The 13,266-nt window shown below is 29.2% G+C and overlaps 1 protein-coding gene across 3 annotated transcripts; it reads left to right on the top strand.

Moving 5' to 3' along the window:
• The first annotated feature begins 803 nt into the window (after positions 1-803).
• Positions 804-12,844, top strand: LOC126749270 (uncharacterized). 3 transcript variants are annotated; one of them, XM_050458967.1, is made up of 5 exons: positions 804-2,552; positions 2,933-7,235; positions 10,577-10,752; positions 10,876-10,978; positions 12,420-12,844. In XM_050458967.1, the coding sequence occupies exons 1-3, from the start codon at positions 1,035-1,037 to the stop codon at positions 10,744-10,746; spliced, it is 5,991 nt and encodes a 1,996-aa protein (XP_050314924.1). In that variant the 5' UTR covers positions 804-1,034; the 3' UTR covers positions 10,747-10,752; positions 10,876-10,978; positions 12,420-12,844. The 3 variants fall into 3 exon arrangements, with proteins under 3 accessions (XP_050314924.1, XP_050314925.1, XP_050314926.1); XM_050458968.1 differs by lacking the exon at positions 12,420-12,844 and adding an exon at positions 11,767-11,895; XM_050458969.1 differs by lacking the exons at positions 10,577-10,752; positions 10,876-10,978; positions 12,420-12,844 and having other exon boundaries at positions 2,933-5,640; positions 6,417-6,590.
• Positions 12,845-13,266: the final 422 nt, after the last annotated feature.

Here is a 13,266-nt window from a genome sequence, read left to right as displayed (position 1 = left end):
TGAATATAAACCTACAAACAACAACTTCTCAAACAAAACTTCATCATCAACCTGATTGAATGCTTTAGAAAAGTCAGTATAAATGGCATCTACTTTCTTATGTTTTTCCATTAGGAGTAAGAGATCACATTGATAAGATAAAAAATTTGTTGCATAGAGAAATCAGAGAAAAAACCTCTGCAGAGCCAACATATGTAACTGTTTTGCAACCAAATAGTCACATAATATTAATTAGGGATAGCTGATTGAAGTATGCACCTGAATGCACCTTTGTAGTTTTCTATAATTTAATTTTTATTATTTATTTAATTTATTTAATTAATATTTAGTGTTTGTTTTTGGGTTTACTTTTATTTAGCTTCTTAAAAAGCACAGGCTAATATTCTTTTCTTTTGTTTCAGATGCGTGTAAAAAAACAGTCTGCCAAAACTGCAAGAGCTAAGCGTCTTAAGAAAAAGCAAATGACAGGAACAGGAGTTGAACAGAAGACAGTAGAACCTGAAAAAACTAGTGTCATCAATGAAACTGGTAAAAAGAAAACTATTGTGGCAGTAGAAACAGGCAGAAAAAACACCAATGGGATCTTTAAAAGAAAACAAGTGTCAGAAGCTGGCCCATTGACGAAAAAGAAGAAGCCAACAGTCATAAGTGAAATTTCCAATGTTAATGAAGATAAACAAACTCGAATGCAGTTAGACCAGAGACAACTAAATATAAATGCTTTAAGCAGTGTTGTAATAACGAGACTACCAACAAAATTCGAGTTAGCTATAAGAGAGGGGCCAACTGTAGTATGTAGTTGCTGCTTGCGACTGTGGTTCCCTTTATCATGCAAAAAATCAAATCGTCACAATTTGGAATTAAAGTATGGGAATGAATTTGTAAATAAAATATATAATGATGGTGATCAATTTTGTGTTTCCTGTTTAAAAAATATTTATAAAGGACATTACCCTCTATATTGGTCTGGAAATTACAATGTGGTTTATCCTGTTCCAGAAGAATTAAAAGATTTAACAACCTTAGAAGAAAGAATGGTCTCAGCCAGAATACCATTTATGCAAATTAGGGAAGTTGGCTATGCAAGACAGTGCTATATAACTGGTCAAATTGTTAATGTACCAGTTAATGTAGATACCACTACTAGAATCCTTCCAAGAAATTTAGATGACACACAGACAATTCAAGTTCAGCTAAAGAAAAAACTTAATTTCAAAAATGCTTATTTGCTTGAAACCATTAGACCTGCAGTTGTAATTAAAGCAGCTAAATATTTATGTCAACAACCCCTGTATGTCCAAGAAGGTATTCAAGTGTCTGACAATTGGCAGAAAGACATAGAAAACTACATTAGCTCACAACAAAATCATAATGACGATGATGATATATTAATAGATGCATTAATTAGGCAGATTGATCTTGAATCATTCAAGTGTAGTACAACAAAACATATAAATAATATTGCGGTGGATAAACTAAATAATTGTGAAACAATGGAAGTCGAAAAATCAAATATTGCTGTAAGGTGTAGTAAAAAAGAGGCCAATATCTATCAGTTGGATGAATTTCTAGAAGATGAGGATGAAGAACCATTGAATCCTGGTGGCCAAGAAACTTTATTAGACAAGAATAATCTAGAAAACATCTGTTTCGCCCCTGGGGAAGGAAAAACTCCAATCCATTTAATGCAGGACAAGTACAGTGATGAACTCTCCTTTCCAAGTCTATATTGTGGAAAAATGAAACAATTCTTTATTAAATACAGCTACTCAGATGAAATTAAAATACAACTTCAACACAAAGACAGGAGATTTGCAAGGACAGATTATCTTCTATACACATTTAAAAAGAGCCAAATAATTTTATTAACAAAAGCTGTGTATACATGCCTTAGGAAGAAGAAAAATGAAAGTGGAAAATATACAGCTGGACAAGTCATACAACCCGATTTCATCGAGCAACTTGTAAAAAATGATGATGGCTATCATTTTCTTAATAAAATAAAAGGTTCTCCGGCATACTGGAAACAAGAGAAAACAAAACTAATGTGTATGATTCGACAGTTTGGAATTCCAACATTATTCATAACCATTTCTGCAGCTGAAACAGCATGGCCTGAATTAATTGTAATATTAGCCAAGGTTGTTGATGGTAAAGAAATTTCACTTGAAGAAGCTAATACCCTCTCTTATTTGGATAAGACCCGTTTAATCAGGACCGACCCTATAACGTGTGCTCGATATTTTGACCATAGATTTAAGTTGCTATTTAAACACATGAAGAGTGATAGTGGACCATTTAAACAACACCCAATAGTGCATTTTTACTATCGAGTAGAATTTCAACATCGTGGCTCACCCCATATCCATGGATTACTATGGTTAGCAGATGCCCCCAAATTTGATGAAACCGCTGAAAGTTTCAAAGAATGCTGCAAGTTTGCCGACAAGTTCATCACTTGCCAGGGAGATCTAGAGAGTGTCAATGAAATAATCCAATTCAACACTCATCATCATTCAAAGTCTTGCAAGAAAGATATAAAGGGATATGAGGTTAGTAAAGATATCTTAATGGATTAATAAGATTTTGATAAATGTTAATAAAAAAGTGTAAAAAAAAATAGTTATTTTAAGAATAATAGCAGTAAATCTTTGTTTTTTTTTATTGATTCTCTTCTTTTATTTTCTATAATACTAGTATATATACACATTTGAATTACTGTTTGTCATTATTAATCTCATGTAAAAAGGCTGATATTCAAAGATTCCAGTTATTTCAAAATAAAGTAAGGCTAATTATTATATTTTATATATATTACACTCTAATTAATTAAATTATTAAAATACTTGGCTGGCTTGTCATACACCTAAGTAAAAAGATATCTTTAAGAATACAATATCTTCAGAATAATAAATATTTTATTTTATTTCAGGTCTGCAGATATGGTATCCCCTATCTTCCTATGGATGAAACCACCATATTGATGCCTATTAAACTGGACAAGAAAATAGATACCAATAAGGAGCTAAGAAAAACCATGTCCGAAAAATTGTTGTTAATAAAAACAAAATTACAAAATAAACCTGATTTGTCCTTCGAAGGATTTTTAGCAGATCTCTGTATGTCAAAAGAAGAATATCTAACAATAATTCAACACAACATATTTAAGACAACAATGTTCCTAAAGAGAAGACCTAAAGATTGTTTCATCAACAACTTCAATGAAGAAATATTTACTATGATGAGAAGTAATATGGATATCCAGCTAGTCTATGAACCTTACGGTTGTTGTAGCTATATAGTCAACTATATAAATAAATCCCAAAGAGGTGTGTCAGATTTACTCATGAGAACAATGGAAGCGGTTAAAAAAGGCAACCTCGACATCAAAGGTAAATTAAAGGCAATGGCGTCAGTTTTTTTAAATGCTAGTGAAGTGAGTGCTCAAGAAGCGGCCTATTGTGTGCTTCAGATTCCCCTGCATGAAACGTCCAGTGGATATATTTACATTCCTACTAACCCAATAAAGGAAAGAACAAAGCTATTAAAATCCTTAGCAGAACTAAAAGAAATGTCTGCTGAGGACACCAATATCTATTGTGATGGCTTGATTGAACATTATGAACAGAGACCAGACAAACTTGAAAATATTTGCTTGGCAGAATTGGCCGCCTATTATCAATTCTCCAAGAAGGAAGAACAATCAAAAAAAGCAACCATATTTCCATTGAAAGATGGAAGCGGAATCTTAAATAAAAGAAGTCATCCTAAAATCATATCCTATCGACGTTATGGACTACAACAAGACCCTATAAACTATTACAGAGAACAGATCATGTTATATGTTCCATGGAGAAATGAAGTAGATGAAGTTGAACATGTTGATCAGCAAATGAAATATGTTGACCGATATGCTGAAATAGTCGAAAATAGACGGAAATTTAATGTTTTAGATGAGAAAATATTAGATGAGGCATTGCAATGTGCCCAAGATAGAACAGATAACCTCATTAATAATGGCTTTGAGGGCAATATCGACAATGAGTACATGGCATATGCCATAGATAATCCTGATTATAATCCATTTGATGGCATTGATGGAAACCAAAATGAAGCACCTGTTAAACATATGGCCTTTCCTACTCCTCATCAAATTCCAGACTCAGAGTATGTGGAACTTATAAGCAAATTAAACCAGAAACAATATGAGTTCCTAAATATTGTACAAGACCAGTTACTTGAAAAACAATCATTTTATTGCGTACTTAGTGGACCAGCTGGTACAGGAAAAAGTCACCTAATAACAGCCATAACTCAAACATTATTAAGACATTACAATTCAATTCCTGGAAATAAACCTGAAAGTATCAAAGTTTTACTTGCTGCACCAACAGGCAAAGCAGCATTTAACATTGGCGGAATAACTCTACATTCTGCTCTGTCCTTACCAGTTAATCAATACGATGATGACTTGATTCCCTTAAGCCATGAAACAGTCAACACAATCTATTCTGCCTTATGTGAACTTAAACTAATCATAATTGACGAGTATTCCATGGTTGGTGCCAAAATGTTTGGACATGTAAACAGCAGATTGCAGCAAATCTTCAAATCTGATGAAGCATTTGGAAACATTCCCATTGTCATGTGTGGCGACAGTCGTCAACTACCACCAGTAGGAGATTCCTTTTTATTTTTGCCATCAAAGAGGAATGCCTACAAGGAAATCTGTGGCACTTATTTATGGGACCTTTTTAAGTACTTTGAATTAACCGAGATTATGAGACAAAGTAACGATAAATCATTTGCCATCGCCTTAAATAATATGGCATGTGGTGCGATGACTGACGACGATGTGAAGTTAATTAAGTCGAGAGAGGTTCCTACTGACTTCCAAATCCCAGAAGACACCATCCATTTATTCAGCTACAATAGTGATGTGGATGCATACAATAACGAAAAATTGTCTACGTATAACACAGAGCGGTCGGTGAGTGAAGCCAAAGATGTAGTTAAAGGTAGTTGCTCTGAAAAACTAAAAACATTATTTTTGGAATATGCGAAAGGTTTAAAAAAATCTGAGAGTTTTGGCTTAATGTTGACTGTAACTCTACAATTAAATGCAAAATATATGATCTCTCTCAACATAGATACCAAGGACGGTTTAGTCAATGGTGCAACAGGTGCCCTTCGAAAAATTGAATATGATCACAATCAGATTCCAAATAGAGTATGGATAGAATTTTTCGATACAAAGACTGGTATAGATTGTCGAAACAAACATAAAGCCCACATGGAAGCCCACAACATACCGACCACTTGGACACCAATACTAAAAACTGCAAGAGCGATCAAAATCCAAAAAGGGAGTAACGTCCACGTCGAAAGGCTACAGTTTCCACTTCTCATCAGTGAGGGAATCACCATCCATAAGAGTCAAGGTGCTACCTATGAACAAGTGGTTGTTCACATAAGAAAGCAAATGTCCAGAAGCAGTGTGTATGTTGCCTGCAGCCGAGTTACCAAACTAAGTGGATTGTACATCATTGGACAATTCAAGGCTCCAAGACCACCAACCGACAAAGATGTTGCTTTCAAGGAACTCAAAAATTTGCAGACTAATAAGCTCCTAATATCCAGGTATGAGAACCAATTTGTCAAAGATGTTCATGTTAAAAACGTCATTGCTTATCAAAATGTACAAAGCTTATCAAAAAATCTCAAATTTATAAAAAACAATCCGATCTTTAAAGATGCACATTTGTTATTTTTTGTTGAGACTTGGTTACACAAAAACAATACTACTAATATAGAAATAAATGGTTTTGAATGTTTTGCAAATTTATTCAGTAATGAAAATGTAAGCAAACCTTTTGGCATAATTTGTTATAAGAAAAAAGATTTAACTGCAAAAATAAGTTCAATAAATAAGTACACTAAAAATTTCTCTGGAATAGTTTTTCAAGCTGTAACATTTCTTTTAAATGATATTTTTGTTATGGTAGTATACAATCCTCCAAAATTAACGATTTTACAAGCCCAACGTTGTTTAAGTGACATTATTTTTGGTCAGCAAGGACGGATATTAATTATTGGTGATTTTAATCAAGACATAATAAATGAGACACAAAATGGCCTTAAAATGACTTTGAATTTCAAAGGTTTAACATCTAAACTTAGTGTAGATGAATCTACTACAAAATCTAATACTCAAATTGATTGGCTTTTCAGTAACTTTAAAAATTTACAACATTTTATATATAATACCGTTTATAGTCATCATAAAGCCATAGTGGTTAGTATTTATGATAAAGATTTTATTCCAACATTACCAAAAACTGTTAATGAGTCTAAAAAAGTATCTCAAAAATTACACTTTAATGTTAAGAATACTAATAATAATAATCAATATTTAGCAACCCAAGCATCCTTACAGGAAGATGAAGAAAGTATTAATAATGATGATGACATTATTTTAAGTTCTGATGATGAGAGTATCCCTCATGTTTATAGCACACCACCTTCATTGATGAATAGAGATAATGTTTCGTGTTATGCTAATAGTGTTTTACAGTCACTTTTATGTTTACCAGAAATTCGTGATTCAATTTCAAAGCGAAACACCAACATTAACTCTAGGATTCATGACATTATGCTAAAGAGAACAAATTCTGCAATGGCAGTGAGACAATTACTAGGAGGCATATTCCTACGGCAAGAGCAACAAGACGCTGAAGAATTCTGTAGAAAATTATTGAGAAAATTGGACGTAGACGATGTTCAAATCCACATTAATGCTCGAGCCCATCTGGATGTAAAACATTGTGAAAACTGCAACATTAATGAATATGGAATCAACGATATGGTCAGTATATATATAGCATATTTTCCGGAAAACTGTGGAAATAATATAAATTTTGAATTGATGTTTATTCCTAGACAAAGTGAATTAATATGTCAAAATTGTAGTAATAACTTAACAACATTTTCTAAACTTACCTTTGTTTCTAAATATTTAGTTTTACAACTTCAAAGGTCTCAAATTAGAAATGGTCGTTCAGTTAAAATAAATACCACCTTCTCAAATTTTAATAATCAAAATGTAGTTTTAGATAATTTCAGATTTAAGGTGAAGTGTGTTATCAAGCATCATGGTCAAGAGATTACTTCTGGCCATTATACATCTGTGGTCAACATTAATAATCAATGGTGGAACTGTGATGATAATAATATAGGTAAAGTATCTAATTTTGATGACACATTAAAAGATGTCTATTTGATGATATTAGAATTAATTACAAACTAAGATAATTAACAAACGCTTATATTTTTTTAATTTACATATTTTCATTTTTTGCTTCTTTTACATTAAAAGAATTAAACAAGATTATATACAAGCATTTCATAATTTTTAATAGACAATGTTTATGATAAAATAATAGATACTTTGAATAGAATTTTTTCTATACTGTATTTATCAATTTATTATCACTGATTTATTGTTTAAAGTAAAAAATATAAAACATATTATAGATATGGAATTTCAGATAGATATTCTAGAAATAAATTGCCTTATTTTAAAATAAAAGACGTTTAAATAAAAATAACTATATGTGCAGAAAATAAGAAAGCTATTGGTAAAACTTCTAAATAATATGAGAAAACGAACAAAATAAATATTAAATTTATTTATTACCTAGAATGTATAGAAAAATAAAAAATTAAATAAATTCTTTGGTCCATATATTTTTTGATTATATAGTTAATATTTATATATTGCAAAATATTGATATCTCAATTTGAAGTTATACTCTCTTAACAGTTTTTATTTTTTAAACTTCAGTAATTTCAAGTAAAGTCTTGATACAAGACATTTATTATGTTGCAAGAAATAATAAACCATTTTGGTATTTGTAATATGATTGAAATTGCATTAATATGTTCAAATGTTTCTATTTGTTAAGATTGTTTTACTTATTTTCCAAGAACAAAAATAACAGGTTATTAATGATAATATTATTGATAATTAATATTGTGACCAACAAATATTTTTAAAATCATTATTTGTTTCTATAATACACTATGATTGTCTTATAGCTTTAGCTACAGCACCACTTGACATTAATGGCGACTTAAGTAAATAAAAAGGCTTAAATAAAAGTACTAAAACAGCTAAAAAAGCTAAAGTACCAAAAAGCCCAATAAAACTACAAGTAGCTAAAAAAATTAAAGTTGTGTTGTGCTAAATCATTAATCCAATCAGGTATCTTTAATGCAACTTTTTTTTATTAGTTGGTCAATATTATTATAATTTTAAATATTGTCTCATAAATGTATAAGGTATTAGTCTTGCTTCTTATAATCGAACATTTTTTTAATCCTATTTAAATACCTAAAATGGTAATAGTATTCAAGTACATGGCTAAGTATTTTTAACTTGATAATTAACTATGATTGTCTTATAGATTTAGCTACAGTGTTACTTGACATTAATAGCAACTTAAGTAAATAAAAGGCTTAAATAAAAGTACTAAAACAGCTAAAATTGCTAAAGTACCAAAAAGCCCAAAAACACTACAAGTAGCTAAGAAATGTCGAAGTAATGTTGTGCTAAAATATTAATCTAATCAGGTACAAATACCAATGTTTTTTCGTTGGATTGGTGAACGTTAATAAAGATTTTTGTTTAGCGTTATTAGTTCTATACGGTACTAAAAGTTGTTCACTTAGCTTTGAAACAAATTTGTTGTATGCAAATATTCACAATTTTGCAATATATTTATTATTATATGATCAAGGATACAAATTATATTATCTAAGGGGCAAAGAAAAACAATTTAAGAAACATACCTGTAAAAAAATATGTTTTGCAATTTTAAACTTCAGTAACTTAGAATTTCAAGTAAAGTCTAATAAAACATTTATTATATTGCAACAAATAATATACCATTTTGGTTTTTGTAATATGATTTAAATTGCATTAATATCTCCAAATGTTTCTATTTGTTAAGAGTTCTTTACTTATTTTCCAACAACAAAAATAACAGATTATTTATGATAGTATTATTTATAATTCATATTGTGACCAACAAATATTTTTAAAATCATTATAATTTGTTTCTATAATAAACTATGATTGTCTTATAGTTTTAGCTACAGCACCACTTGATATGAATAGCAACTTAAGTAAATAAAAAAGCTTAAATAAAAGTACTAAAACAGCTAAAAATGCTAAAGTACCAAAAAGCCCAATAAAACTACAAGTAGCTAAAAAAAATTAAAGTTGTGTTGTGCTAAATCATTAATCCAATCAGGTATCTTCAAGGCAACTTTTTTTATTAGTTGGTCAATATTATTATAATTTTAAATATTATTGTGTCATAAATGTATAAAGTTAAATTAGTCTTGCTTCTTATAATTAAACATTTTTTTAATCCTATTTAAATACCTAAAATGGTAATAGTATTCAAGTACATGGCTAACTATTTTTAACTTGATAATTAACTATAATTGTCTTATAGCTTTAGCTACAGTACTACTTGACATTAATAGCAACTTATATAAATAAAAGGCTTAAATAAAAGTACTAAATCAGCTAAAAATGCTAAAGTACCAAAAAGCCCAAAAACATTACAAGCAGCTAAGAAATGCCCAAGTAATATTGTGCTAAAATATTAATCCAATCAGGTACAAATACTAATATTTTTTCGTTGGGTTGGTTAACCTTATTAAAGATTTTTGTTTAGCATTACTAGTTCTATACGGAACTAAAAGTTTTTTACTTGGCTTTAAAAAAAATGTTTATTGAATATCAATAATTACATCTTTGCAATATGTTTAATTTTATATTATCAAAGATATAAATTGTAATAACTAAGGTGCAAGGAAAAGAAAAGGAACATACCTGATAAAAAAAATTGTAACATATGTTTTACTGTTACATGCTTTAATCCTTTTAAGTAACTACTAAAAAAACCACAATAATATTATACATATAATGGTCAACAAATAACAAAACGATTACAATAATTGGCATTTAGAGAATTAGAGTACTACATAAACGCTGATACATAAGTACTAAAATAGCTAAAAAAAGCTTAAGAAAGTACTAAAAGCGCAAACAGTACGAAATTTACTGAATCATGCCAATTTTATTGTGTCAAACTATTAAATCAATTATGTGCATATTTATTTAGAAGCACTTTTTTCCAGCATGACCAGCTTTGTAATATTATGGCAGGTTTTAGAAAAGGAACAACATATTGATATGTATATTAATGAGGATATTTAATGATTCTCTTTTTGGTAAATAAATACTTGTAATAATAATAATATATTCTAATATGTATCTATAAAAAGATAATATAATTGGACCATAAAACATATTTTTATTTTCACACATAAAAATATGTTTTGGCAAATGTTGGCTCGCTGACCCCGCAGCAACAATTGTCTATTGCTTCCGAAAAATTAATTATTTTTTGGATATGCAATACTGATGAGTCCATAATGAGGACGAAACAATATGTTGCTCATCAGATGCCAATATGTTTTTTTTAATCATATTTTCTTATAGGCACCATTTTAATCGCGGCCAACCAGGTGATAGTAACCAGATTTCAATTTAAAGGAAACACGTTCAAAGGGCTTGACAATGACAAGTCCATACACCAAACTTTGACCAGAAGACTACAGATTGAGGGAAAAATTACATCTTCCTGGAGTTTTGGATTGCTCGAGATTTAATTATTGGTGAGTAATTATATTTACTTGACATTTCTTTAAATGAATTTTATGATCCAAAATTTTTTCTTTTATTTATTTGTTTATATTATTTTAAAGAAAATCTTGTATATTAAAAACATTTCTTTACAGGTCATTAAAATGCAAGACACAGAAATGACATCCCTTACTGAGGAATAGATACGTTCAAAGATTTCAGCAAAGCAGATATTTCTTTTTTGTTGCACAATATTTGGTAAGTTTGTTGTAATAATTTTTAATAAATTGTCTTAATGTTATTTTTTATAGAACACTTAAGTTACATTTTCGTTTCGCAGCTTCATCAACTGATGCACTATTAGAAGCGCATAGACCTTTTTCCCTATTCACAAATTTGTTTAACATAACATACATTTAAACTTTTCACTTAATAGTTTCTCGGTTATTGAGCTATAAATTTCTAATATCAATTAACTTTTTCTTTGCAAAGTTAGTCGGTTTTTCGTGATGAGACTCTACCATGACTTTCTTTATTGTACTTGAGTGGAAAGTCTCGCCCGGTTTTTAATTTTTAATCATTGTATGTCTTTAAACGGTTGTGATTTTCCATATGTTATTGTGAAGTAATTATTCTATAAAACTCTTTTTCTCCAGAAAGTTTGTTGGTCTTTTAAAATAACTTTTTAAATCTTATTCATAATTTTTAATTTCTAATCGAAGATCATCATCCCTATTTTCAGTTAGCATTGGTGATGACTGGATGGCGAAAGCGCTCTGCTAAACTAATACTTTTAATTTTCATTACAAAGAGGTTTTCGTGTTACATATAAAATTGGTATTTTAATTACCTTCTTAATATACCAAAATACAAATCATTTATGTTTCCATGTCAAAAATATAATTAAAAAAAAGTACGTTTTTTGAGACTTTTTCTTAGTATTATCACAAATATAGAGAGAAAATTTATCTCGTTACACTTTTGTATATACATACATTACTTTAGAGGAAATTATTCAAATTAACACAGAAATATTCTTATTACAGGCCCTTCAAATTGGAGAACAACCATGCATCTTAAACCAGAGGCTCTCCAGTCCCAACTAATGCTTCTAAGCAAAGTCTACGAGAAATACAAATAATTTCAATATTGTGTTAGCTACATTAACGTTTTAGTAAGTTAGCTATAATGATTATATAACTTTTTTTATATTATTAACTATTTTAATTCGAAGAAAATGCTTTCAATAGTCTTATTAATACAAGTACATAAATGTGATTATGGTAAAAAGAAGTCATGAACCTTACGAAAGGAGTAAATACATGTCTAGAAATTAAATTTTAATGGGGTGTAAACGGTGAGATCATTTTGTAATTAAAATTTATCAAAATTACCTTACTTACTGTTATAAAATATCTGAAAGTAACATATCGTAATATCTTATGTAATCAAGGCTTCTGCACCGCCCTGCAGAACAAGAACCCACTTCTATAGAACACCCCAAGAATGACAGTGTTACCTTTCACGACTATAATATATTATATAAGAATGATTGCCCATATTATATGATAATTGTGGCATTCTATTTTTACCAATCAGATTCATACTAATTTTTTTTAAATTAAAAAATTAATAAACTTTTCTTTGATACGCATTTATTTCAAGTAATATTTTTTGGTAAATTCACATTAATTTTTAGGATATTAATGTCGCTGCAAATGGGCCAAACCTCAACAACGGGAAATGATTGAAGAGAAGTTACTTCTATATTCGCGTTACAAGAGAGAAGGAATTATAATTGTATTGGGACAGTTAAAATGTGGATTTTACGTAGGGACAAATTCAATTATTTTAATTATAGAAAGGCTTTCTTTATATCCGACAATAAATGTTCCTTAACAAACAAATATTTTTATCGGATACTAAAAAATCGGTGAAAATAGGATTTCTTTAATTTTTATAGTTTTTCTCTTGGCAACTTATGCAAATGATACATTTAATAAAAAAAATCACATTTATAAATGATTTGAACGATACCTTCATTTAGGGATTACTTAAAAGTGTTCCATGTTTTCTCTTCAGATAATGCATACAAAAAAAAATTAGTAAAAATAAATAACTTATGTTTATGTGGCAATAAGATCCAACTTCAATGAAAATTAAAAGTTGATAACATGGAATTTTTTATGAATACATAATCAAGAAACTAAATTCAGTGCATTCTATGTTAAAATTATAATTTTGTTATCATATATTTTCATTATATCGAAATTATAATGACAGTGTAAGCTTTTTACTCCAAAGCCTCTGAATTTTCAGTACCTCAAATATATTTGGAAATATTGTATACAACTTAGATATATTTAGGTAAAAATGTATAGGAAACATTAATTGTTTTATTTGTCGCACGTTAAATATTAGCTACTGTTTTGGTGAACTCGAATGTATTTTAAAACGTATTGTAGTAATCTTTTATATTAAACAAAAAAATCTTTAATTGTGATTGATATCCAAATGTTAACATTAGTTTATGTAATTTATATGCA

This window comes from Anthonomus grandis, chromosome 23 (assembly GCF_022605725.1).
Source record: "Anthonomus grandis grandis chromosome 23, icAntGran1.3, whole genome shotgun sequence".
Classification (NCBI taxonomy): Eukaryota; Metazoa; Arthropoda; class Insecta; order Coleoptera; family Curculionidae; genus Anthonomus; species Anthonomus grandis.
This window is presented reverse-complemented; position numbering and strand designations above follow the sequence as displayed.

Coding starts and splice junctions, on each gene's coding strand:
- LOC126749270 (XM_050458967.1), top strand. CDS start 1,035: ATGGTCTCAGCCAGAATACCATTTATGCAAATTAGGGAAGTTGGCTAT. Junction 2,553..2,932: donor AAGATATAAAGGGATATGAG/GTTAGTAAAGAT, acceptor ATTTTATTTCAG/GTCTGCAGATATGGTATCCC. Junction 7,236..10,576: donor CTGTGATGATAATAATATAG/GTAAAGTATCTA, acceptor ATTTTCTTATAG/GCACCATTTTAATCGCGGCC.